Here is a 25,880-nt window from a genome sequence, read left to right as displayed (position 1 = left end):
CGTATTGTGTTACCGCTGCCTAATAAAGAGAATGAATGTGCTTCCATGGCTGTCAAATCTTCTTGTCAACAAACGGGGTATTGTTTGGATGGCAGGTTATTCACTTGAATTATCGATTTGTTGTCCATTATTCCCATCGTGTGCGTGTTGTTGTTGTCTGCCTTGTCATACGGTAGTGTGATGGTGCCTCTTCCTGTTTGGTTTCAAGTTAATTTTAGTGCGATGCTGCTCGTTGCTTTCACAAGTAAAAAGATAAATTAGCGTGCCACGTTGACATCCCGCTATTAGATTACTAGTAAAGGTAACAGCGTTGTTATGAACACAGTTTTTTATTTCACAAAGTACCAGCGTCCTCTACAGTAGACATTTGATTATGCCATTTTTAGAGTTGCACGAGTGCTGTCCTGTTTTTATGTTCCTTTCTGCACAAAAGTTGGTCTAAGACTGCAACGGACAGCCAGGACTGCGGAGAAGATCATCGGTGATGATAGGAAGTTGCTGCAAAAATGTTTGACTCCCAACTTTACTTCAGTTAAATATGTCCGGCCATTTTGGTTTCCCAGTCCTAATTTTAGGGGCAAATGGGCCAGCTTGATTTTTTCTGTGCAAAGTGGAGGAGTTCAAGTACCTAGGAGTCTTGTTCACGAGTGGGGGAAGAGTGGATCGTGAGATCGACAGGCGGATCGGTGCGGCGTCTTCAGTAATGCGGCCGTTGTACCGATCTGTTGTGGTGAAGAAGGAGCTGAGCCGGAAGGCAAAGCTCTCAATTTACCGGTCGATCTACGTTCCCATCCTCACCTATGGTCATGAGCTTTGGGTCATGACCGAAAGGATAAGATCACGGGTACAAGCGGCCGAAATGAGTTTCCTCCGCCGTGTGGCGGGTCTCTCCCTTAGAGATAGGGTGAGAAGCTCTGTCATCCGGGAGGAACTCAAAGTAAAGCCGCTGCTCCTTCACATCGAGAGGAGCCAGATGAGGTGGTTCGGGCATCTGGTCAGGATGCCACCCGAACGCCTCCCGAGGGAGGTGTTTAGGGCACGTCCAACCGGTAGGAGGCCTCGGGGAAGACCCTGGACATGTTGGGAAGACTATGTCTCCCGGCTGGCCTGGGAACGCCTCGGGATCCCCCGGGAAGAGCTAGACGAAGTGGCTGGGGAGAGGGAAGTCTGGGCTTCCCTGCTTAGGCTGCTGCCCCCGCGACCCGACCTCGGATAAGCGGAAGAAGATGGATGGATGGATGGATGGAAAGTTGTAATCTGGGACGTGTTTTGCAAATGTGGGTGGGGCCAATAAAACATGGGCCGAACTTTGGACATCCCTGCTTTAGATAAACATCCCGCTACACATTTTTGACATTCTTTGTTCCCGTCAGCCACTCGGACAAAATGGGGGAAATATTTCTGATCTCTAAAAGGACGACCACCGCTCAAAAACCGGGCATGGAAAAGGTAAACAATGGTCCATCTTGAGAGACCCCCAATGAGCTCTCAGGCTCGGGTAATCATAACAGGAAATGCAAAGTGGACATTTCTCTGCTGCTGTAGTAAAGAGACTCAAGTGCCTCGTCGAGTGCCTCTGAAAACGTGTCTCCCATTTTCCACTCGGGAGATGTTATTTTTCCTCCCTTTCAGGCAAGTCCGACTCTTTCCTTTGCTCCGATCACTAATTCGTACCAAGCGGTCAGCGGTCAGAGGTAACTGCTGCATCGAACAAGTCTCTGGAAAGCCTTCTTGAAGTCCTCGTTAAAGATGGTGTAGATGAGCGGGTTGATGAGCGAGTTGAGGTAGCCCAGCCACGTGAGGAAGTCCGCCGTCTCCACCGACGTGCTGCACGAGCCGCACGTGTTGACGATCACCTCCTTGACGAAAAAGGGCAACCAGCAGATGACAAAAGCGCCGATGATCAAGCCCAGCGTGGAGGCGGCCTTGCGTTCCCGCGAGCCCGAGATCCGCGGTCCTTGGGAGAGCTGGCTCCGCCGTGACTCACTGCGAGATTCGTGCCGGCGAGACTTGCAGTGGAACTTCTTCACCGAAATACGTGCCCGTTCGCGTGGGGGCTCCTCGGTGGAAGGGTCGGAGAAAGATTTATCTCGCGGGCTGACCAGCTCCGGGCTCCGAGGCCCTCTGTCCTTATCTTCGCCGGGATAGGATGACGGGATCATGCTGCCGTTGGTCATGCAGGACTGGCGGCTCGCCCTGCTGGCCTCCCGGCGCATGTACAGAGTTTGAGCCGCCCGGTAGATCTTATAGTAGAGGATGAGGATGAGCAGCAGTGGGATGTAGAAGGCCCCGAGGGTGGAGTAGAGGGTGAAGGCCATGTGATGGTGCAGGATGATGCACTGGTCCTTCTCATCTGCATCACCGCTGTAGTGACGCCACAGGAGAGGAGGAAGCGAGATGAGGATGGACAAGAGCCACACCACCGCCACCATGGCCCCCGCTCGGGCCCCCGTGCGTTTGCGCGAGTACTCCACTGCGTCGGTGATGGCCCGGTAGCGGTCGATGGCAATGGCGGCCAAGTGGAGGATGGAGCAGGTGCAGCATGTGATGTCCACGCTCAACCAGAGGGTGCACAGTGCCTGGCCCATCAGCCAGCTTTCCTTCTGAATGTAGACGATGCTGAAAGGCATGACCAGCACGGCCACCAGGAGGTCCGTCACCGCCAAGGAGCAGATGAGGTAGTTGGCCGGGTGATGCAGCTTGCGCGTGACGGCGATGGCGGTGATCACCAAGCAGTTGAGGAACGTGGTGACCACGGCCAGGACGGAGAGCGTGACTGAGAGAAGGATCTTCTTGGGAGGTTGCTTGGCGGTATCCGCTGTTTCGAAACCGCCGCTGCTTGTCGCGAACACGCCCTCGGTGCAGTTGGCAAAATCCATTCTGAAAGAAAACCAGCAAGGAATTATTGGACATTGTATGCGTTGTTTTGACTGCTCACTTCTTGGATAGTTTGTCAGTTGGCAGCTTTACACAAAATCAATCAATTAATCAAGGTTTGTTTGTATAGCAACGTACAACAAAACAATGGTGCACAAAGTGCCTTATAGGAAATAAGGGTTCAAAGCAAGTAAAACCAGGCATATTAAAACAGTAATAAGAAATACTTATAGCCATTTTTTGTTAAAAGGCAGTTTTTCACTGCAGGAGCGAGGGTTGGGGAGCTAAAGCTGGGTGCACCATGATGTGCATCAGGGTAGGGGTGCCAAAGCTGGGTGCACCATGACGTACATCAGGGTTGGGGTACTAAAGCTGAGTGCTCTATGACTTACATCAGGGTTGGGGTGCTAAAGCTCTCTGCACCATGACGTAAATCAGGGTTGGGGTACTAAAGCTGAGTGCTCTATGACGTGGATCTGGGTTGGGGTACTAAAGCTGAGGGCTCTAAGACGTACATCAGGGTTGGGGTACTAAAGCTGGGTGCTCTATGACGTACATCAGGGTTGGGGTACTAAAGCTGGGTGCTCTATGACGTGCATCTGGGTTGGGGTACTAAAGCTGAGTGCTCTATGACGTACATCAGGGTTGGGGTGCTAAAGCTGAGTGCTCTATGACGTACATCAGGGTTGGGGTGCTAAAGCTCTCTGCACCATGATGTAAATCAGGGTTGGGGTACTAAACCTGGGTGCTCTTTGATCTGCATCTGGGTTGGGGCCCTGAAGCTGGGGCGGCACATGAGGACTGCATGGTCCAAAGTGTTAAAGGCAGCTGTGAGATTCAAAAGGAATGGCACAACAGCATTTTTGGTGTCAAGACCCATGAGAATGTCATTTTGGACTTTTAATCTTGATTGAAACTTGCCAGCAAAATCATTGAGGGACAGATGTGGCTGAAGTTGTGTGAGGACAAGTTTTTCCATGGTCTTGGACAGAAAAGGGGAGATGTTATACTGGACGGAAGTTGGATAGAATGAATTGGTCTAGGTTGTGCTTTTTTAGAAGTGGTCTGACCTCAGGGCAGTGGGGACAGTACCCAGCCTGAAGCAGCTGTTCATAAGGAGAACAAGGCCTGGACCAATGGTGTCCAAAACCTCCAGCATTATTTTAGCTGGTATAATATCCAGAGGACAGCCAGTGGGGTTTAATTTCTGGGCTGATTTTTTTTAAGACTAGAAATGGAAAGTTCTCCAAAATGTGCTGTAGGGGAGGACCAAGTAGGGCCGTAGTTGGGACCTTTGGGATGGATTGCCTGACAGACTGGACCTTATAAATGGAAAACTGTTGAAATGCATCACATTTCACAGCACTGGTAGAGGTAATAACAGAGCTGATAGAGGGGCGATAGTGTTCGATATATATATATATATATATTTAGATTTTGCTTCTTTTACAGTTTTCTGATATGTGCCCCTCAACATTCCCAAAGACACATGAAGTCCATCTTTCTTCCATTTGCACTCAGCCTGCCTGCACCAAAGTCTAATTTAGCCGCGGTTTAGGAGAAGATTTGGTGACTTTGTCACTGAAAGGAGCAACAGAGTCCAAGATCTGAGAGGAGATGAAACCTTCAGGGCGTATGCCAGGTCCTGGGTCAGTTTCTTGGCCAGCATCAGCAAAACCAGTGGCTGTTGAGGAGGGGATTATCCGGTGACGGCAGAAAGGAACATGCTTGGTTGGAGGTGGATGTGCTAGCACAGACCTGGGAAAATTAAGGCCCGGGGGCCGTATGTGGAACAAATAATTTTTTTAGATCTTTAAGATGGAAAGTGTTGCTGCCATTATGATGTGCAGTTCTGTTTTCTAATGACCCAAAGTCTTGAACTGTACAAAGTACTTCAATGGTTGGAATCTGTGCTTTTGTACGATATACTAGTTACTATATTAATCTACTTAGTTACTCCATCCATCCATCCATCTTCTTCCGCTTATCCGAGGTTGGGTTGCGGGGGAAGCCCAGACTTTCCTCTCCCCAGCCACTTCATCAAGCTCTTCCCGGGGGATCCCGAGGCGTTCCCAGGCCAGCCGGTAGACATAGTCTACCCAACGTGTCCTGGGTCTTCCCCGTGGCCTCCTGCCACGTGCCACGTGCCCTACACACCTCCCTAGGGAGGCGTTCGGGTGGCATCCTGACCAGATGCCCGAACAACCTCATCTGGCTCCTCTCCATGTGGAGGAGCAGCGGCTTTACTTTGAGTCCCTCCCGGATGGCAGAGCTTCTCACCCTATCTCTAAGGGAGAACCCTGCCACCCGGCGGAGGAAACTCATTTCAGCCGCTTGTACCGGTGATCTTGTCCTTTCAGTCATAACCCAAAGCTCATAAGCATAGGTGAGGATGGGAACGTAGACCGACCGGTAAATTGAGAGCTTTGCCTTCCGGCTCAGCTCCTTCTTCACCACAACGGATCGATACAGCGCCCGCATTAATGAAGACGACACACCGATCCGCCTGTCGATCTCACGATCCACTCTTCCCCCACTCGTGAACAAGACTCCGAGGAACTTGAACTCCTCCACCTGGGGCAGGGTCTCCTCCCCAACCCGGAGATGGCACTCCACCCTTTTCCGTCCGAGAACCATGGACTCGGACTGGAAGTTACTATGGTCATCTAATTAATTACTATGGTCATCTAAGTCACAGCAGCTCGGACGAGGTACCAAGCCGCGTGGGTGGGGATTGTTTCCACAGAGTGTTTCCAGAGCCCGAAATGCGGGTGTCAGGGATAGATGCGGAAGGAGATTTTTACAACAAAGTTCTAAAACTTAGTGATGTATCAGATATATCAGATCGTAGGTGGGTTTTTTCACTTGTTCACGTTCATATTTTGCTGGATTTGTAGCATTTTTGTTGCGTTTCGCCTGATAGTTCATATGTTGTCAATATTCAGTGTTTTATCATTTATAGTTAATATTGTAAATCTCACATTCTTTGTTTCCATGTACATTCTGGCTGTCTCCATCCACCCATCCATCCATCTTCTTCCGCTTATCCGAGGTCGGGTCGCGGGGGCAACAGCCCAAGCAGGGAAGCCCAGACTTTCCTCTCCCCAGCCACTTCGTCTAGCTCTTCCCGGGGGATCCCGAGGCGTTCCCAGGCCAGCCGGGAGACATAGTCTTCCCAACATGTCCTGGGTCTTTCCCGTGGCCTCCTACCGGTTGGACTTGCCCTAAACTCCTCCCTAGGGAGGCGTTCGGGTGGCATCCTGACCAGATGCCCGAACCACCTCATCTGGCTCCTCTCCATGTGGAGGAGCAGCGGCTTTAATTTGAGCTCCACCCGGATGGCAGAGCTTCTCGCCCTATCTCTAAGGGAGAACCCCGCCACACGACGGAGGAAACTAATTTCGGCCGCTTGTACCCGTGATCTTATCCTTTCAGTCATAACCCAAAGCTCACGAGCATAGGTGAGGATGCGAACGTAGACCGACCGGTAAATTAAATAAATAAATGGGTTGTACTTGTATAGCTTTGAGCTTTGAGAGCTTTGAGCTTTGAGAGCTTTGCCTTCCGGCTCAGCTCCTTCTTCACCACAACGGATCGATACAGCGCCCGCATTAATGAAGACGACGCACCGATCCACCTGTCGATCTCACGATCCACTCTTCCTTCACCCGTGAACAAGACTCCGAGGTACTTGAACTCCTCCACTTGGGGCAGGGTCTCCTCACCACCCTTTTCCGGGCGAGAACTATGGATTTGGACTGCAGATTACTATGGTCATCTAATTAGTTACTATGGTCATCTAAGTTACAGCAGCTTGGACGAGGTACCAATCAGTGTGGGTGGGGCGTGTTTCCACAGAGTTTTTCCAGAGCCTGAAATGCGGGTGTCAGGGACAGACATGGAAGGAGATTTTTACAACAAAGTTCTAAAACTTAGTGATGTATCAGATATATCAGATCGTAGGTGGGTTTTTTCATTTGTTCACGTTCATATTTCGCTGTGTTTGTAGCATTTTTGTTGCGTTTCGCCGTATAGTTCATATGTTGTCAATATTCAGTGTTTTATCATTCAGTTAATATTGTAAACCCCCCATTCTTTGTTTCCATGTACATTCTGGCTGTCTCATTCAGTTAAAAACACGTATAATTCCATTCCGTTTTTTTAAGGCGGTCCGTCATAATGTTTTTAGCTTGCGATCAGACATTATTGTGAGGTTTTTGTATTGGTGTTCCTATTCCACATAATTGCCCAGGCCTGTGCTAGAGCTTTAAAGCAGATGAGTGAGTGATGGGACTATCAGAAACGTCAATACCAGGGGACGGCGCAGACGGTGGGGTTCCTGGTTTCAATCATACTTGCCAACCCTCCCGATTTTCACGGGAGAGTCCCGAATTTCAGTGCCCCTCCCGAAAATCTCCCGGGGCAATCATCCATGCATCCATTCATTTTCTACCACTTGTCCCATTCGGGGTCGCGGGTGGTGCTGGAGCCTATCTCAGTTGCTTCGGGCGGAAGGCAGTGTACACCCTGGATAAGTCGCCACTTCATCGCAAGGCCAACACAGATAGACAGACAACATTCACAGAAACATTCACACACTAGGGAACATTTAGTGTTGCCAATCAACCTATGTCTTTGGAGGTGGGAGGAAACACCCGGAGGAAACCCCCGCAGTTATGGGGAGAACATGCAAACTCCACACAGAAAGATTCCGAGCCCAGGATCGAACCCAAGACCTTCCTATTGTGAGGTACATGCACTAACCCCTGCACCAACGTGCTGCCCGGGGCAACCATTTTCCCGAATTGCTCCTGATTTCCACCCGGACAACAATATTGGGGGCACTGCCTTTAATGTCCTTTACAACCTGTCGTATCGTCCGCTTTTCCTCCATCCAAAGAGCGTGCCGGCCCAGACACTTATTATTTGCGGCTTTCACACACACATAAGTGAATGCAAGGCATACTTGGTCAACAGCCATACAGGTCACAGTTACAAATATGCGCCTACACTGTGAGCCCACACCAAAAAAGAATGGCAAACACATTTTGGGAGAACATCAGCACCGTAACACAACATAAACACAACAGAACAATTACCCAGAATCCCTCGCAGCACTAACTGTTCCGGGACGATACAATTTACACCCCAAGCTACCACCAAACCCCGCCCAGCTCAACTCTGCCCCACTCCATCTCAACCCCGCGTCCCCTCCCCATCTCCCGAATTCGGAGGTCTCAAAGTTTGCAATAATAGGTTCAATCCCCAAGACACTTCACCCTTGCTCCTGATGGGTCCTGGTTAAGGCCTTGCATGGCATCTCCTGCCATCAGTGTGTGAATGAATGGGTGAATGCACTTTGAGTACCTTGAAGGTAGAAAAGCGTTATGTAAGTACAACCTATTTACCGTTTACATTCGGGAAACATCTGAACTGTAACACAACACAAACACAACAAAACATTATACCCAGAATCCCTTGCAGGACTAACTCTTTCAGGACGCTACAATATACACCCCCTGCTACCAGTAAACCCCGCCGCCCCCCAACGCCGCCCACCTCAATCTCGTCCCACCCCACCCCAACCCCGCACCCCCTCCCCATCTCCCGAATTCAGAGGTTTCAAGGTTGGCAAGTATGGGTTCAATCCCCAAGACACTTCACCCTTGCTCCTAATGGGTCGTGTTTAGGGCCTTGCATGGCAGCTCCCGCCATCAGTGTGTGAATGAATGGGTGAATGCGGTAATAGTGTCAAAGCACTTTGAGGATTTTGAAGGTAGAAAAGCGCTATATAAATACAACCCATTTACCATTTACATTTCGGGAGAACATCTGCACCGTAACCCAAAATAAACACAAACGAACAAATACCCAGACCCCCTTGCTGCACTAACACTTCCGGGACGTTACAATATACACCCCCCTGCTACCACCAAACCCCGCCCTTCCCCAAACCCGCCCCTCCCCCCCTCAACCATGCACCCTCCCGAATTCGGAGGTCTCAAGGTTGGCAGGTATGGGTTCAATCCCCACCTTCTACCAACCTCGTGACGTCCGTTGTGTCCTTGAGCAAGACACTTCACCCTTGCTCCTGATGGGTCATGGTTAGGGCCTTGCATAGCAGCTCCCGCCGTCAGTCTGTGAATGAATGGGTGAATGTAGTAATAGTGTCAAAGCACTTTGAGTACCTTGAAGGTAGAAAAGCGCTATGTAAGTACAACTTATTTACCATTTACCATTTACATTTTGGGAGAACATCTGCACCGTAACACAACAAAAACACAACAGAACAAATACCCAGTACCCCTTGCAGGACTAACTCTTCCGGGACGCTACAATATAGACCCTCTGCTACCACCACACCCCGCCACCACCCAACTCCGCCCAGCTCAACTCTGCACCACTCCAGCTCAACCCCGTGCCCCCTCCCCATCTCCCGAATTAGGAAGTCTCAAGGTTGGCAAGTATGGGTTCAATCCCCACACCTTTGCAGGACTATCTCTTCCGGGACGCTACAATTTGCACCCCTGCTACCACCGAACCCCCCCCAACCTCAAGGTTGGCAAGTATGGGTTCAATCCCCCACTCCACCTCAAAGCCCGCGCCCCACCCCCATCTCCCGAATTCGGAGGTCTCAGCAAGTATGGGTTCAATCTCCACCTTCTACCAACCTTGTCAAATCCTTTGTGTCCTTGAGCAAGACACTTTACCCTTGCTCCTGATGGGTGGTGGTTAGGGCCTTGCATGGCAGCTCCCCCCATCAGTGTGTGAATGAATGGGTGAATGTGGTACTAATGTTAAAGCGCTTTGAGTACCTTGACGGTAGAAAAGCGCTATATAAGTACAAGCCATTTACCATTTACATTTTGGGAGAACATCTACACCGTAACACAACAGAACAAATACCCAGAACACCTTGCAGTACTAACTCTTCCGGGACGCTACAATTTACACCCCATGCTACCACCAAACCCAGCCAACCCCCAACGCCCCACTCCACCTCAACCCCGCACCCCTAACCATCTCCCGAATTCGGAGGTCTCAAGGTTGGCAGGTATGGGTTCAATCCCCAAGACATTTCACCCTTGTTCCTGATGGGTGGTGGTTAGTGCCTTGCATGTCAGCTCCCTCCATCAGTGTGTGAATGAATGAATGAATGTGGTACTAGTGTCAAAGTGCTTTGAATACCTTGAAGGTAGAAAAGCGCTATATAAGTACAACCCATTTACCATTTAACATTTTAGGTGAACATCCACACCGTAACGCAACATAAACAGACCAGAACTAATACCCAGAACCCCAGGACTAACTCTTCCATGACGCGAAAATATGCACCCTCTGCTACCACCACACCCCGCCACCACCCAACTAGCCCAGCTCAACTCCGCACCACTCCACCTCAACCCCGTCCCCCCTCCCCATTTCCCGAATTAGAAGGTCTCAAGGTTGGCAAGTATGGGTTCAATCCCCAAGACACTTCCCCCTTGCTCCTGATTGGTGGTTAGGGCCTTGCATGGCAGCTCCCGCCATCAGTGTGTGAATGAATGAGTGAATGTGGTAATAGTGTCAAAGCACTTTGAATACCTTGAAGGTAGAAAAGTGCTATATAAGTACAACCCATTTACCATTTAACATTTTGGCTGAACATCCGCACCGTAACGCAACATAAACAGAACAGAACTAATACCCAGAACCCCTTTGCAGGACTAACTCTTCCGGGACGCTACAATATGCTCCCCTGCTACCACCGAACCCCGCCCCCCCAACCTCGCCCAGCTCAATCCCGCCCCACCCCACCTAAACCCCGCGCCCCCAGCCCATCTCCCAAATTCGGAGGTCTCAAGGTTGGCAAGTATGGGTTCAATCCCCCACTCCACCTCAACCCCGCGCCCCCCTTCCCCATCTCCCGAATTCGGAGGTCTCAAGTTTGTCAAGTATGGGTTCAATCCCCCACTCCACCTCAACCCCGCACACCCCCTCCCCATCTCCCGAATTCGGAGGTCTCAAGGTTGGCAAGTATGGGTTCAATCTCCACCTTCTACCAACCTTGTCACATCCTTTGTGTCCTTGAGCAAGACACTTTACCGTTGCTCCTGATGGGTGGTGGTTAGGGCCTTGCATGGCAGCTCCCCCCATCAGTGTGTGAATGAATGGGTGAATGTGGTACTAATGTTAAAGCGCTTTGAGTACCTTGACGGTAGAAATGCGCTATATAAGTACAACCCATTTGCCATTTACAGTTTGGGAGAACATCTGCACCGTAACACAAAAGAACAAATACCCAGAACACCTTGCAGTACTAACTCTTCCGGGACGCTACAATTTACACTCCATGCTACCACCAAACCCCGCCAACCCCCAACCCCCAACGCCCCACTCCACCTCAACCCCGCACCCCTAACCATTTCCCGAATTCGGAGGTCTCAAGGTTGGCAGGTATGGGTTCAATCCCCAAGACACTTCACCCTTGTTCCTGATGGGCAGTCGTTAGTGCCTTGCATGGCAGCTCCCGCCATCAGTGTGTGAATGAATGGGTGAATGTGGTACTAGTGTCAAAGTGCTTTGAGTACCTTGAACGTAGGAAAGCGCTGTACAAGTATAACCCATTTACCATTTAATACCAGGCAGAGACGGTCCGTGGGAGATGAGAATATCGAGTGTCGGACAGGCTATGGACTGAGTGAGGTCCAAAGATTCTAATAGTGAGTTCAAACCTTTCGCCAGCTGATCAGAGGTGCATTCGACATGGATGTTAAAATCCTCCACTTATTTTATTCTGCTTTGGTGTGCGGTCAAGGACAGCACGTTAAGACAGGAGTGGGCAGTGTGAGCACGACGAGTTCAAAGCTGACTCTGGTGGAGAGTAAAGTCTGATTGTGACCGTAGCCACGCCTCCGGCCCGACATACTAGTCACGGCGTGCTGGAGAAGCTAAGGTTGTAGGGGGGGGGGGGGGCTGGGAGAACGTGTTGTTGACACCTGGGGGAGAACCACGCTTCCCTTAGGAAAAATAAGTCAATATTGTGGGGGAAGATCAAACTCATATGGTTTTCTACACCAAAATCCAACAATTTATTCTTCTTCAATCAATCAATGCAATCAATGTTTATTTATATAGCCCCGAATCACAAATGTCTCAAAGGACTGCACAAATCATTACGACTACAACATCCTCGGAAGAACCCACAGAAGGGCAAGGAAAACTCACACCCAGTGGGCAGGGAGAATTCACATCCAGTGGGACGCCAGTGACAATGCTGACTATGAGAAACCTTGGAGAGGACCTCAGATGTGGGCAACCCCCCCTCTCTAGGGGACCGAAAGCAATGGATGTCGAGCGGGTCTAACATAATACTGTGAAAGTTCAATCCATAGTGGCTCCAACACAGCCGCGAGAGTTCAGTTCAAGCGGATCCAAGACCGCAGCGAGAGTCCCGTCCACAGGAAACCATCTCAAGCGGATCAGCAGCGTAGAGACGTCCCCAACCGATACAGGCGAGCGGTCCATCCTGGGTCCCGACGAGCGGTCCATCCTGGGTCTCGACTCTGGACAGCCAGTACTTCATCCATGGTCATCGGACCGGACCCCCTCCACAAGGGAGGGGGGGACATAGGAGAAAGAAAAGAAGCGGCAGATCAACTGGTCTAAAAAGGAGGTCTATTCTTATTCTTCTCTAGACTTTGGCGCGATTCAAGGCGTTCCAAATTCAAACTGTTCAGCCTATTCCGGAATGTCGGGTTTTCCCTCGACAAATTCCAGAAATTTCCCAGAATTACAGGTTTTCCGGGACATTTTTCCCCATTCCAAATGAATTGGCTTTTTTTCAAACATTCACCATTTCCAGATTTTTCAACCTATCCAGACCGTCCGTATATATATATATATATATATATATATATATATATATATATATATATATATATATATATATATATATATATATATATATATATACTCACAATACGAAGTTCCTCCAGTCCTGGGTTCAAATCCAGGCTCGGGATCTTTCTGTGTGGAGTTTGCATGTTCTCCCCGTGAATGCGTGGGTTCCCTCCGGGTACTCCGGCTTCCTCCCACTTCCAAAAACATGCACCTGGGGATAGGTTGATTGGCAACACTAAATTGGCCCTAGTGTGTGAATGTGAGTGTGAATGTTGTCTATCTATCTGTGTTGGGCCTGCGATGAGGTGGCGACTTGTCCAGGGTGTATCCCGCCTTCCGCCCCATTGTAGCTGAGATAGGCGCCAGCGCCCCCCGCCGCCCCAAAGGAAATAAGCGGCAGAAAATGGATGTATATATATATATATATATATATATATATATATATATATATATATATATATATACACACACACACACACACACACACACACACACACACACACACACACACACAGTATGTGTATAAAAGATGTGGAACACTTGAAAAGTCTTGTTTTTGTACCTTGGTCTCCACACTTTGCTCTCCAGTGGTTTTCACGCAGCAGTGGACGTGGTGCACTCATGCGCTCTGCCTGCCGGATCTGCCATCACTTCACCTCGCTCGCCCAGGAACAGCTGGGGTCGACAGAGAGAGAGAGAAAGCGAGAGAGAGAGAGAGAGAGAGAGAGAGAGAGAGAGAGAGAGAGAGAGAGAGAGAGAGAGAGAGAGAGAGAGAGAGAGAGAGAGAGAGAATAGTTACACAGGTGAGAAGGAAGCCAGAGCAAAAGTCGGCAACATCATCGAAAAGCTGCTTTTTTAGCAAGTCACTGTTGCAACTTACAGAAAGACTGGATCGGTCCTCACGTCAGTTGGCGTGAAATATATGTATCACACTTCATGTGGTGATGGAATATCAAAAACATTTTGTAGGCAAATGTTGCTCACAGCTTAGATTCTACACTCAGGTATTCAAACATGACAGTTATACAGAAAATATACTATTTAAAATATGTAGAATGCCTCTATATATTTTTACACCCACATTTTTAAACTTTGTTTTTTTCCCCCGCACATATTAGCTCATTTGGAATGTGATGCCTGCAACGCATTTCAAAAAAGCTGTCACACGTGGCAAAAAAAACTGAGCAAGTTGAGGAATGCTCATCAAACGCTTATTTGGAACATCCCACAGGTGAACAGGCTGATTGGGAACAGGTGGGTGCCATGATTGGGTGTAAAAACCACTGCCAAGAAATGCTCAAGTCTTTCACGAGAAAAGATGAGGCGAGGGTCACCACTTTGTCAACAAAACGCGTGGGTAAATTGTTCAAGAAAAATATGTCTTAACCAGCTTTTGCAAGGAATTTTGGGATTTCACCATCTACACTCTGTAATATCATCAACATTTTCAGAGAATCTGGAGAAATCACTGCACGCCAGCGATGATATTACTGACTTTGGATCCCTCAGGCGGTACTGCATCAAAAAGCCACATCAGTGGGTAAAGGATATCACCACATGGGCTCAGGAGCACTTCAGAAAACCACTGTCAGTAACTACAGTTTGTCCTGCATCCGTAAGTGCAAGTTAAAACTCTACTATGCAAAGCCAAAGCCGTTTATCAACAACACCCAGAAACCCTTTGCCTGGGCTGAGATCATCCATGATTGACTGATGCAAAGTGGAAAAGTCTTCTGTCGTCTGAAGAGTCCACATTTCAATTTTATTTTGGGAAACTGTGGAACAAAGAGGAAAAGAACTATCCGGACTGTTATAGGAGAAAAGTGATGGTATGGGGGTGTATTAGTGCCCAACGTATGGGAAACTTACACATCTGTGAAGGCACCATTAATGCTGAAAGTACATACAGGTTTTGGAGCAACATATGTTGCCATCCAAGCAACGTTATCATGGACGCCCCTGCTTATTTCAGCAAGACAATGCCAAGCCATGTGTTACAACAGCATGGCTTGGTAGCAAAAGAGTATAGGTACTATACTGGCCTGCCTGTAGTCCAGACCTGACTCCCATTGAAAATGTGTGGCGCATTTTGAAGCCTGAAATAGCAGAAGGGAGACTATTGAACAACTTAAGCTGTACATCAAGCAAGAATGGGAAATAATTCCACTTCAAAAATGTGTCTCCTCAGTTCCCAAACCTTTACTTGTCATGCCTGTTAATCAGGGTTTATGTTGGATCATGTTATGTTTTGTTTTTTGGACTCTTGTTTCCTGTTTGGCACTTCCTGGTTTTGTTTGTTTCCATAGTAACCCATTAGTTTCCACCTGGTCTCCAAGTCACGCCCCTGCCCTCAGTCCTGCACCTGTTTCTCATCACCACAGCCACTATTTAAATCATTTGTTTTCTGTTCATCGGCCTGGGAACTTTGCTTGCATACCACTTGCTACTGCTTGCCTACTTGCTACTTACCTCAAGACCACGCACCTACCTTTCCTTGCCACCTTGATGATTGTTTTGACCACGCCACGTAAGATTTTGTTTCGTTTGTATATAGCCCTGCCATCGTGCTGTTTTAGTTTATAGTTCATTGTTATTCATGCCATCGAGCAAGTGTTTTTGTTTCACGTTTATAGTTATATTCTCGGTTCTAGTCTTATGTTTCATAACCAAGTTTTCCGCCCTCGAGCGAGCCATTTGTTTACCTTTTTGTATTTAGTGTATCAATCAATCAATTTTTATTTATATAGCCCTAAATCACAAATGTCTCAAAGGACTGTATAAATAAAATGAATCATGTACTCACATCCACGCCTGACTCGTTCCAAATCCTCTCCGCATCGAAGAAGCAACCCAAAACCATGTCCCGGCTTGGGGCGGCATAGCTCGGTTGGTAGAGCGGCCGCGCCAGCAACTTGAGGGTTGCAGGTTCGATTCCCGCTTCCGTCATCCTAATCATTACCGTTGTGTCCTTGGGCAAGACACTTTACCCACCTGCTCCCAGTGCCACCCACACTGGTTTAAATGTAACTTAGATATTGGGTTTCACTATGTAAAGCGCTTTTGAGTCACTAGAGAAAAGCGCTATATAAATATAATTCACTTCACTTTACTGAGTGTTGTTAAAAGGAAAGGCCATGTAACACACTGGTGAAAATGCCCCTGTGACAACTTTTGCTGCCGATAAATTCCAAGTTATCGATTATTTGCACAGAAAAACATTCCTCAACTTTCTCAGTCTTTTTTGCCACTAGTGCCAGCTTTTCTGAAACACGCTGCAGGCATCAAATTCCAAATGAGCTAATATTTGCCCAAAATAACAAACGTTTCTCAGTGTGAACATGAAATAGCTTGTCTTTGCAGTCTATTCAGTCTATTGTTGTTTTAGTTATATATTTATTTTTATTGAAAAACTCTTTATGTCGTTGTTTCCTCATCATGTATTTAGAAATAAGTCCATTATTTGAAACAGGTTTGGTTCACTCCGGATGCGTTTCACACATTAGTAGGTCGCCTGTCACCTTCTTATCTTAATGGTAAAAAAGATGTATTTTAATGAAGGCAAGGTGATGACAACATCTTGAATGTTAAATTGCATTAATCCTAACACAAAATAATCAAGGTCAGCATATTTATGTATATGTATGTATTAGGGTTGTACGGTTTACCAGTACTAGTATAGTATCGCGGTACTAATGAATCAAAAATGGTACTATACTCTTTTTGAAAAGTCCAAGTTCCCCATATTCAAAAAATTTTTTTTTACATCACGAAAAGTACAACTACAGCACAATTGATAACAACTATAGCAACAGCCTTTAAGCATTTGAGTTGTGTGATAACTTACACATCATTGTTCTAATAGGCATGACGGCGCATCGTCACGTCATGACATTGCTGTTTTAGGAGCAGAGGAGCATGTTCGGCAGCGCACACACACAGAGTACCTATAAGCAGACACAGTGTGTGGACAGAAAAGGGAGAACGGACGCATTTTGGTGTAAAAAGTCAAGAGAAAGGTGAAGTTTTAACACGGAAACAAACTCAGGAAGAGCTGCTTTAGTGTTTTAGCCACAAATAAAGTACGTTTCTGACAAGTAGCATTATCACCGGAGGACGAGGAATAGCTAAACATGCTTCACTACACACCGTAGGAGGATACAATAGCTCACCGGCGTCACAATGTAAACAAACGCCATGAGTGGATCCAAACCTGTCATCCACTGTAATGATACCAAGTACAGGAGAGTATCTAGTCGATACTACTATGATTACATCGATATTTTTTATCGTCACAAAATCTTCTTTTGTTTTTCAAAAATGTGTATTATGTTTATAAAGTCATGAAATACGTCCCTGGACACATGAGGACTTGAATATGGATGATCCTGTGGGTCCGATACTTGGTATCGGATCGATACCTAAATGTGTGGTATCTTCCAAAACTAATGTAAAGTATCAAAGAAGAGAAGAATATGTGATTATTACATTTGAACAGAAGTGTAGATAGAACATGTTAAAACAGAAAGTAAGCAGATATTAACAGTAAATGAACAAGTGGATTATTAATCCATTTTTACAGTTTGTCCCTCATAATCCAGACAATATAATAGGTAGGAGTCTTTGTGTGTTTACTTACTACTAAAAGACAAGTTGTTTAGTTTGCTCACTATTTTATTTAAGGACAAACATGCAACAATAAACATATATTTTATGTGAAAGTGTAATGTGTCCGATATTCTTTGTCAGCATGGATATCACCACATCGGCAAAACAGGCTTCACGTATCAAATTCTTCAACTCTAATTCGGGCCTGTGCATTATTATTCTCCTACATCGAACGCGTTTTTCAGGACCTTAAAACGGTCCAACGTGGTGACATTGCTGGTTTTACAAGCAGAGGAGCATGTTTGGCAGCGCGCACACACAGAGTACTTACAAGCAGACACAGTGTGTGGACAGAAAAGGGAGAACGGACGTATTTTGGTGTAAAAAGTCAAGAGAAATGTGAAGTTTTAACACGGAAACAAACTCAGGAAGAGCTGCTTTAGTGTTTTAGCCACAAATAAAGTAAGTTTCTGACAAGTAGCATTATCACCGGAGGACGAGGAATAGCTAAACATGCTTCACTACACACCGTAGGAGGATACAATAGCTCACCGGCGTCACAATGTAAACAAACGCCATGAGTGGATCTAAACCTGTCATCCACTGTAATGATACCAAGTACAAGAGAGTATCTAGTCGATACTACTACGATTACATCGATATTTTTATTGTCACAAAATCTTCATTTGTTTTTCAAAAATGTGTATCAGGTTTATAAAGTCATGAAATACGTTCCTGGACACATGAGGACTTTGAATATGGATGATCCTGTGGGTCCGATACTTGGTATCGGATCGATACCTAAATGTGTGGTATCTTCCAAAACTAATGTAAAGTATCAAAGAAGAGAAGAATACGTGATTATTACATTTGAACAGAAGTGTAGATAGAACATGTTAAAACAGAAAGTAAGCAGATATTAACAGTAAATGAACAAGTGGATTATTAATCCATTTTTACAGTTTGTCCCATATAATCTAGACAATATATTAGGTAGGGTTCTTTGTTTGTTTACTTACTACTAAAAGACAAGTTGTTTAGTTTGTTCACTATTTTCTTTAAGGACAAACATGCAACAATAAACATATGTTTCATGTGAAAGTGGAATGTGTCCGATATTCTTTGTCAGCATGAATATCACCAATCAATCAATCAATGTTTATTTATATAGCCCCAAATCACAAATGTCTCAAAGGACTGCACAAATCATTACGACTACAACATCCTCGGAAGAACCCACAAAAGGGCAAGGAAAACTCACACCCAGTGGGCAGGGAGAATTCACATTCAGTGGGACGCCAGCGACAATGCTGACTATGAGAAACCTTGGAGAGGACCTCAGATGTGGGCAACCCCCCCCCCTCTAGGGGACCGAAAGCAATGGATGTCGAGCGGGTCCAACATGATACTGTGAAAGTTCAATCCATAGTGGCTCCAAGACAGCAGCGAGAGTCCCGTCCACAGGAAACCATCTGAAGCGGATCAGCAGCGTAGAGATGTCCCCAACCGATACAGGCGAGCGGTCCATCCTGGGTCCCGACGAGCGGTCCATCCTGGGTCCCGACGAGCGGTCCATCCTGGGTCCCGACGAGCGGTCCATCCTGGGTCTCGACTCTGGACAGTCAGTACTTCATCCATGGTCATCGGACCGGACCCCCTCCACAAGGGAGGGGGGGACATAGGAGAAAGAAAAGAAGCGGCAGATCAACTGGTCTAAAAAGGAGGTCTATTTAAAGGCTAGAGTATACAAATGAGTTTTAAGATGAGACTTAAATGCTTCTACTGAGGTAGCATCTCGAACTGTTACCGGGAGGGCATTCCAGAGTACTGGAGCCCGAACGGAAAACGCTCTATAGCCCGCAGACTTTTTTTGAGCTCTAGGAATCACTAATAAGCCGGAGTCTTTTGAACGCAGATTTCTTGCCGGGACATACGGTACAATACAATCGGCAAGATAGGCTGGAGCTAGACCGTGTAGTATTTTATACGTAAGTAGTAAAACCTTAAAGTCACATCTTAAGTGCACAGGAAGCCAGTGCAGGTGAGCCAGTACAGGCGTAATGTGATCAAACTTTCTTGTTCTTGTCAAAAGTCTAGCAGCCGCATTTTGTACCAACTGTAATCTTTTAATGCTAGACATGGGGAGACCCGAAAATAATACGTTACAGTAATCGAGACGAGACGTAACAAACGCATGGATAATGATCTCGGCGTCTTTAGTGGACAAAATGGAGCGAATTTTAGCGATATTACGGAGATGAAAGAAGGCCGTTTTAGTAACGCTTTTAATGTGTGACTCAAAGGAGAGAGTTGGGTCGAAGATAATACCCAGATTTTTTACAGAGTCACCTTGTTTTATTATTTGGTTGTCAAATGTTAAAGTTGTATTATTAAATAGAGGTCGGTGTCTAGCAGGACCGATAATCAGCATTTCCGTTTTTTTGGCATTAAGTTGCAAAAAGTTAGCGGACATCCATTGTTTAATTTCATTAAGACACGCTTCCAACTGACTACAGTCCGGCATGTTGGTCAGCTTTAGGGGCATGTAGAGTTGGGTGTCATCAGCATAACAGTGAAAGCTAATACCGTATTTGCGCATGACGTCACCTAGCGGCAGCATGTAGATGCTGAAGAGTACAGGGCCAAGGACCGAACCCTGGGGAACTCCACACGTTACCTTAACATAGTCCGAAGTCACACTGTTATAGGAGACGCACTGCATCCTATCAGTAAGATAAGAGTTAAACCATGACAGGGCTGAGTCTGACATACCAATTCGTATTTTGATACGCTCTAATAAAATATTATGATCGACGGTATCGAAAGCAGCGCTAAGATCGAGGAGCAGCAACATAGATGACGCATCAGAGTCCATCGTTAGCAATAGATCATTAGTCAATTTTGCGAGGGCTGTCTCAGTCGAGTGATTTGCCCTGAAACCGGATTGAAAGGTTTCACATAGATTGTTAAACGCTAAGTGCTCATTTAGCTGCTCTGCAACAATTTTTTCGAGGATTTTCGAAATAAAGGGAAGGTGAGACACCGGTCGGTAGTTTACCATGAGGTCAGGATCGAAGTTAGGTCTTTTAAGGAGAGGATGAATAACCGCTTTTTTGAATGCAACGGGAACAGTGCCCGAGGAAAGTGATAAGTTTATAATATTTAGCACTGATGGACCTAATAATACAAAAAGCTCCTTGATAAGTTTCCCAGGAAGAGGGTCAAGTAAACATGTTGTTTGTTTTATTCCATTTACACGTTGTAACAATCCTTCTAATGTTATTTCATCAAAACGAGAGAAACTATTTTGGATATTTGCAGTATCCGCCGTATATACAATCGTATTTGTGTTACTATAACCCCGTTGTAGCTGGGACGCATTGTCTTTAATCTCCTTTCTAATAAGTTCAATTTTCTTATTAAAGAACTTCATAAAGTCATCTGCCGAATGGGTGGAGCTACTGGAAGGAGTCCCTTGTTGGGTTAGCGATGCTACTGTACTAAACAAAAATTTTGGATCGTTTTTATTAATGCGAATGAGATTTGAGTAATAATTAGTTTTAGCTAAGGTAAGCATGCGTTTATAAGTTATTAAACTATCACTCCATGCTTGATGGTGCACCTCAAGTTTAGTCGTGCGCCATTTGCGTTCCAGCTTTCTACATAATAATTTCTGAGCTCTAGTTTCTTCAGTAAACCATGGCGTACGCCTTTTTGGAGCCTTTTTTAACTTCAGCGGTGCTATACTATCAATGGTTTCGCGCAGGGCGTTGTTAAAGTTGTTAGTGAGGTTATCAATAGAGCCCACATACTTTGGGAACGGTGCCATTACCGAGGGCAGTAGGTCCGCAAGAGTCGTCGTTGTGGCAGCATTAATGTTGCGGCTGCTATAGCAGTTATTATTCTTATTAGCTTGCCGAACATGAGTCTGAACTTCGAATTTTATAAGGTAATGATCGGACATTACTTTAGTATACGGGAGTATCATAACTTTGGAGACGGTGATACCTCTGACAAGCACTAGGTCTATCGTATTGCCGCTGCGATGCGTCGGTTCATTTATTATTTGTGTAAGACCACAGCTATCAATTATAGTCTGGAGCGCCACGCACGGTGGGTCCAATGGGGTATTCATATGGATATTAAAGTCCCCCATTATAATTATATTATCGGCGTGCGTCACTAGATCAGCAACAAACTCTGAGAATTCACTAATAAAGTCCGAATAGGGCCCTGGGGGGCGGTAGATAACGGCCAGGCACAGAGGCAGAGGTGTGGCAGACTTCATAGAAAGCACCTCAAACGATTTATATTTATTATTTAAGTTAGGACTAAAGTTAAAGTTTTCGTTGTATATTAGTGCGACACCCCCTCCCCTTTTGAGGTGACGGGCAATATGCGCATTCGTATAGTTAGGAGGGGATGCCTCATTTATCGCAAAAAAGTCGTCTGGTTTAAGCCAGGTTTCGCTAAGACCGATGACGTTAAGTTTGTTGTCTCTAATGACCTCATTGACTAATAACGTTTTGGGAGACAAAGATCTGATGTTTAGAAAGCCCATATTATAGGTAGTGGGCTGTTTTAAGGAGTTGTTGATGAAATTATCCGTCGTAGCAATATTAATAATGTTGCGTTTATTATGCGCAGTGTACTTAAAATAATTACGACCATATCTAGGAATTGATATGACGGGAATTTTCAGATTGTCTACTTGGCGCTGCGATAAACTGAACGCATCATAATTTGCCACCTCAGTAGAACGCATGTCTAACTCTGACGTAGTCATAGACACAGTAGAAAAAACATTTTGTGAGTTGTGTATTATTCTACGAAAATTGCTATGTGTACAGGGATCATCCTGCCAGGCGCTGGCTAGTTCTAACTTAACTGACTCCATACCCAGGCTAGCAGGCTCTGTAATTGCCTGTGACCGGGCTTGCTCTAGTGCAGTTAGTCAAATGTGGCTCAATGCGAAGTCTATGTTCCGAGACAAGAGGATAGCGCCTTCCTGGTTAGGGTGAAGGCCGTCTCTCCTCAGCAAGCAAGGTTTGCCCCAGAAAGAGGGCCAATTATCAATAAACGTAAATCCCTGTTGTCTGCAGAAGCTATCCAGCCACCTGTTAAGAGGGACTAATCTGCTATATCTCTCATCATTGCCTCTCCCAGGCAGGGGGCCAGAGACAATTACTCGATGCCTGGACATCTTTCTGGCGAGATTACAAGCCCTGGCTATGTTTCTCTTTGTAATCTCTGATTGTCTCATCCTAACGTCATTGGAGCCAACGTGTATTACTATATTCGCATAACTAGTGGTGCGGTTAGCCTGCCGTACGTGTTTACTAGACCTGTTGCGAGTTAGCTCCCTAAGATTAGCTTCAATGTCAGGTGCTCTGCCCCCGGGAATACACTTAATTGTGGCTGGTTTGCTAAGCTTTATGTTTCGGGTGATGGAGTCCCCTATGACTAAAGTGTGGTGCCCGGTAGACTGGGGTGTAGGACTAGCTAAAGGGCTAAATCTATTATGCGTCTCAACCGGTACACCGTAGCTTGTAGGCCGATTAGGGCTGCTACAAGCTGGGCTAGTTAGCTCGCTACAGCTAACGCTAGCAGATGTGTCCGCAACATCTAAAGTTACGAAATTACACTGCTCTAACTGGCGGACACGGCTCTCTAGCAAAGCCAACCTATCCATGAGTAAAGTGCACGAAGCGCAGGAAGCCATACTCACAGAAACTTTCCGTCGCCGAGTGGGGTGCCAGCTGTCTTCGGGAAGTGGTGGTCACGGTGGCGGGGGAGAAGCTTCCTTCAGACCGGCGCTGCCTTTCTCCGCTAGCCTCGTTAGCTTAGCAGCTAGCTAGCTGAGTGCGGAGTGGTGAGACAGAGATCGGGTGATTTGCAAGTTAAATGGAACTATTAAATATGTTCGATAAGTTGTAAATAAAGCTGCAAAACAGTTAAAATCACACAGATAGAACGATACTTAGCTTTTTTGCAACAAGAGCAGTCAGCGAGCAGTCATTCACGTTGACCACATCAGCAAAACAGGCTTCATGTATCAAATTTTGCAACTCTAATGCTTTATTATTCTCCTACATCGAACGCATTTTTCAGGACCTTAAAACGGTCCAACGTGGTGACGTTGCTGGTTTTACAAGGAGAGGAGCATGTTCGGCAGCGCGCACAGAGTACTTACAAGCAGACACAGTGTGTGGACAGAAAAGGGAGAACGGACGCATTTTGGCGTAAAATTTCAAGATAAAGGTGAAGTTATGACACTGAAACACCCTCAGGAAGAGCTGCTTTAAGACATGGCTCGCTAGCAGGGTTTTAGCTACTTCGAAAGTCACTAATCCTGGCCACTATGGACGTTTGTTACAAGTAGCGTTATCACTGGAGGACGAGGAGGAATAGCTAAACATGCTTCACAATCACACCGTAGGAGGATACAATAGCTCACTGGTGTCACAATGTGAACAAAAAACGCCATGGGTGGATCTACACCTGACATCCACTGCAATGATACCAAGTACAAGAGTGTATCTGGTCGATACTACAATGATTACATCTATATTTTTTATCGCCACAAGATCTTTTTTTTTTTTTTTTTTAACTAATATTATGTTTATAAAGTCATGAAATACGGACTTAAATTATGACCAATGTATGACTCTGTAAAGACTTGGTATCGGATCGATACCTAAATGTGTGGTATCGTCCAAAACTAATGTAAAGTATCAAAGAAGAGAAAAATAGGTGATTATTACATTTGAACAGAAGTTAAAACAGAAAATAAGCCGATATTAAAAGTAAAGGAACAAGTATATTATTTAATAATCACTTTTTACAGTTTGTCCCTCATAATGTGGACGTAATAATAGGTGTATAAATGACACAATATGTTACTGCAGACTAATCAGGAGTCTTTGTTTGTTTACTTACTACTAAAAGACAAGTTGTTTAGTTTGTTCACTATTTTCTTTAAGGACTAAATTACATTAATAAACATATTTTTTATGTACACTATGATTTTTTGTAAAAACACTTTTAATACAAAGTAGTGTATAGTTCTAATTTATATCTGTCAGTAGTCTCGCTATGGAAGTGCTATTAATGACAACATATCTAACACAAAGAAGTGTATAGTTCTAAATTATATCTGTCATTAGACTCGCCATGGAAGTGCTAAAAACTACAACATTTCTAATACAAAGTAGCGTATAGTTGTACCTTGAATCTGTCGGTAGACTCGCTATGGAATTGCTGAAAACTACAACATTTCTAAAACTAAGTAGCGTATAGTTCTACCTTATATAACTACAACATTTCTAATAAAAAGTAGCCTATAGTTTTATTTTATATCTGTCAGTAGACTCGCTTTGGAAGTGCGAAAACTACAACATTTCTAATAAAAAGTAGTGTATAGTTCTATCTTCTATCTGTTAGTAGACTCGCTATGGAAGTGCGAAAACTACAACATTTCTAATACAAAGTAACGTATAGTTATAACTTACATCTGTTAGTAGACTCGCTATGGAAGCGCTAAAACTACAACATTTCTTATACAAAGTAGCGTATAGTTTTATTTTATACCTGTCAGTAGACTTGCTTTGGAAGTGCAAAAACTACAACATTTCTAATACAAAGTAGAACATCGTTCTAATTTATATCCGTCAGTAGACTCGCTATGGAAGTGCTAATAATAACAACATATCTAACACAAAGAAGTGTATAGTTCTAAATCATATCTGTCAGTAGACACGCCATGGAAGTACTAAAAACTACAAAATTTCTAATACAAAGTAGCGTATAGTTGTACCTTAAATCTGTTGGTAGACTCGCTATGGAATTGCTGAAAACTACAACATTTCTAAAACTAAGTAGCGTATAGTTCTACCTTATACAACTACAACATTTCTAATAAAAAGTAGCCTATAGTTTTATTTTATATCTGTCAGTAGACTCGCTTTGGAAGTGCGAAAACTACAACATTTCTAATACAGAGTAGTGTATAGTTCTAACTTATATCTGTCAGTAGATACGTTATGGAAGTGATAAAAACTACAACATTTCTAATTCAAAGTAGCATATAGTTCTAACTTATATTTGTCAGTAGACTCCATTAGGAATATAAAAACTACAACATTTCTAATACAAAGTAGCGTATAGTTGTACCTTGAATCTGTCGGTAGACTCGCTATGGAATTGCTGAAAACTACAACATTTCTAAAACTAAGTAGCGTATAGTTCTACCTTATATAACTACAACATTTCTAATAAAAAGTAGCCTATAGTTTTATTTTATATCTGTCAGTAGACTCGCTTTGGAAGTGCGAAAACTACAACATTTCTAATAAAAAGTAGTGTATAGTTCTATCTTCTATCTGTCAGTAGACTCGCTATGGAAGTGCGAAAACTACAACATTTCTAATACAAAGTAACGTATAGTTATAACTTACATCTGTTAGTAGACTCGCTATGGAAGCGCTAAAACTACAACATTTCTTATACAAAGTAGC

At 45.2% G+C, this 25,880-nt stretch overlaps 1 protein-coding gene across 1 annotated transcript in view; it reads right to left on the bottom strand.

Annotated features, from left to right (window-relative positions):
- Positions 1-1,112: 1,112 nt before the first annotated feature.
- The window catches only part of htr1fa (5-hydroxytryptamine (serotonin) receptor 1Fa), a 136,852-nt gene continuing 112,084 nt past the window's right edge, over positions 1,113-25,880 (bottom strand). The window contains exons 2-3 of the mRNA XM_061878866.1: positions 13,322-13,434; positions 1,113-2,880 (exon numbers count right to left, since the gene is read on the bottom strand). Of these exons, the coding sequence (XP_061734850.1) occupies positions 1,689-2,879 (1,191 nt within the window). The 5' untranslated portion in view covers position 2,880; positions 13,322-13,434 and the 3' untranslated portion in view covers positions 1,113-1,688. The remainder of the gene's footprint in view (positions 2,881-13,321; positions 13,435-25,880) is intronic.

The sequence above is a fragment of the Nerophis ophidion genome, linkage group LG19 (assembly GCF_033978795.1).
Source record: "Nerophis ophidion isolate RoL-2023_Sa linkage group LG19, RoL_Noph_v1.0, whole genome shotgun sequence".
Lineage (NCBI taxonomy): Eukaryota > Metazoa > Chordata > Actinopteri > Syngnathiformes > Syngnathidae > Nerophis > Nerophis ophidion.
The sequence above is the reverse complement of the archived record's forward strand: the minus strand, read 5'-3'. Positions and strand labels throughout refer to the sequence as shown.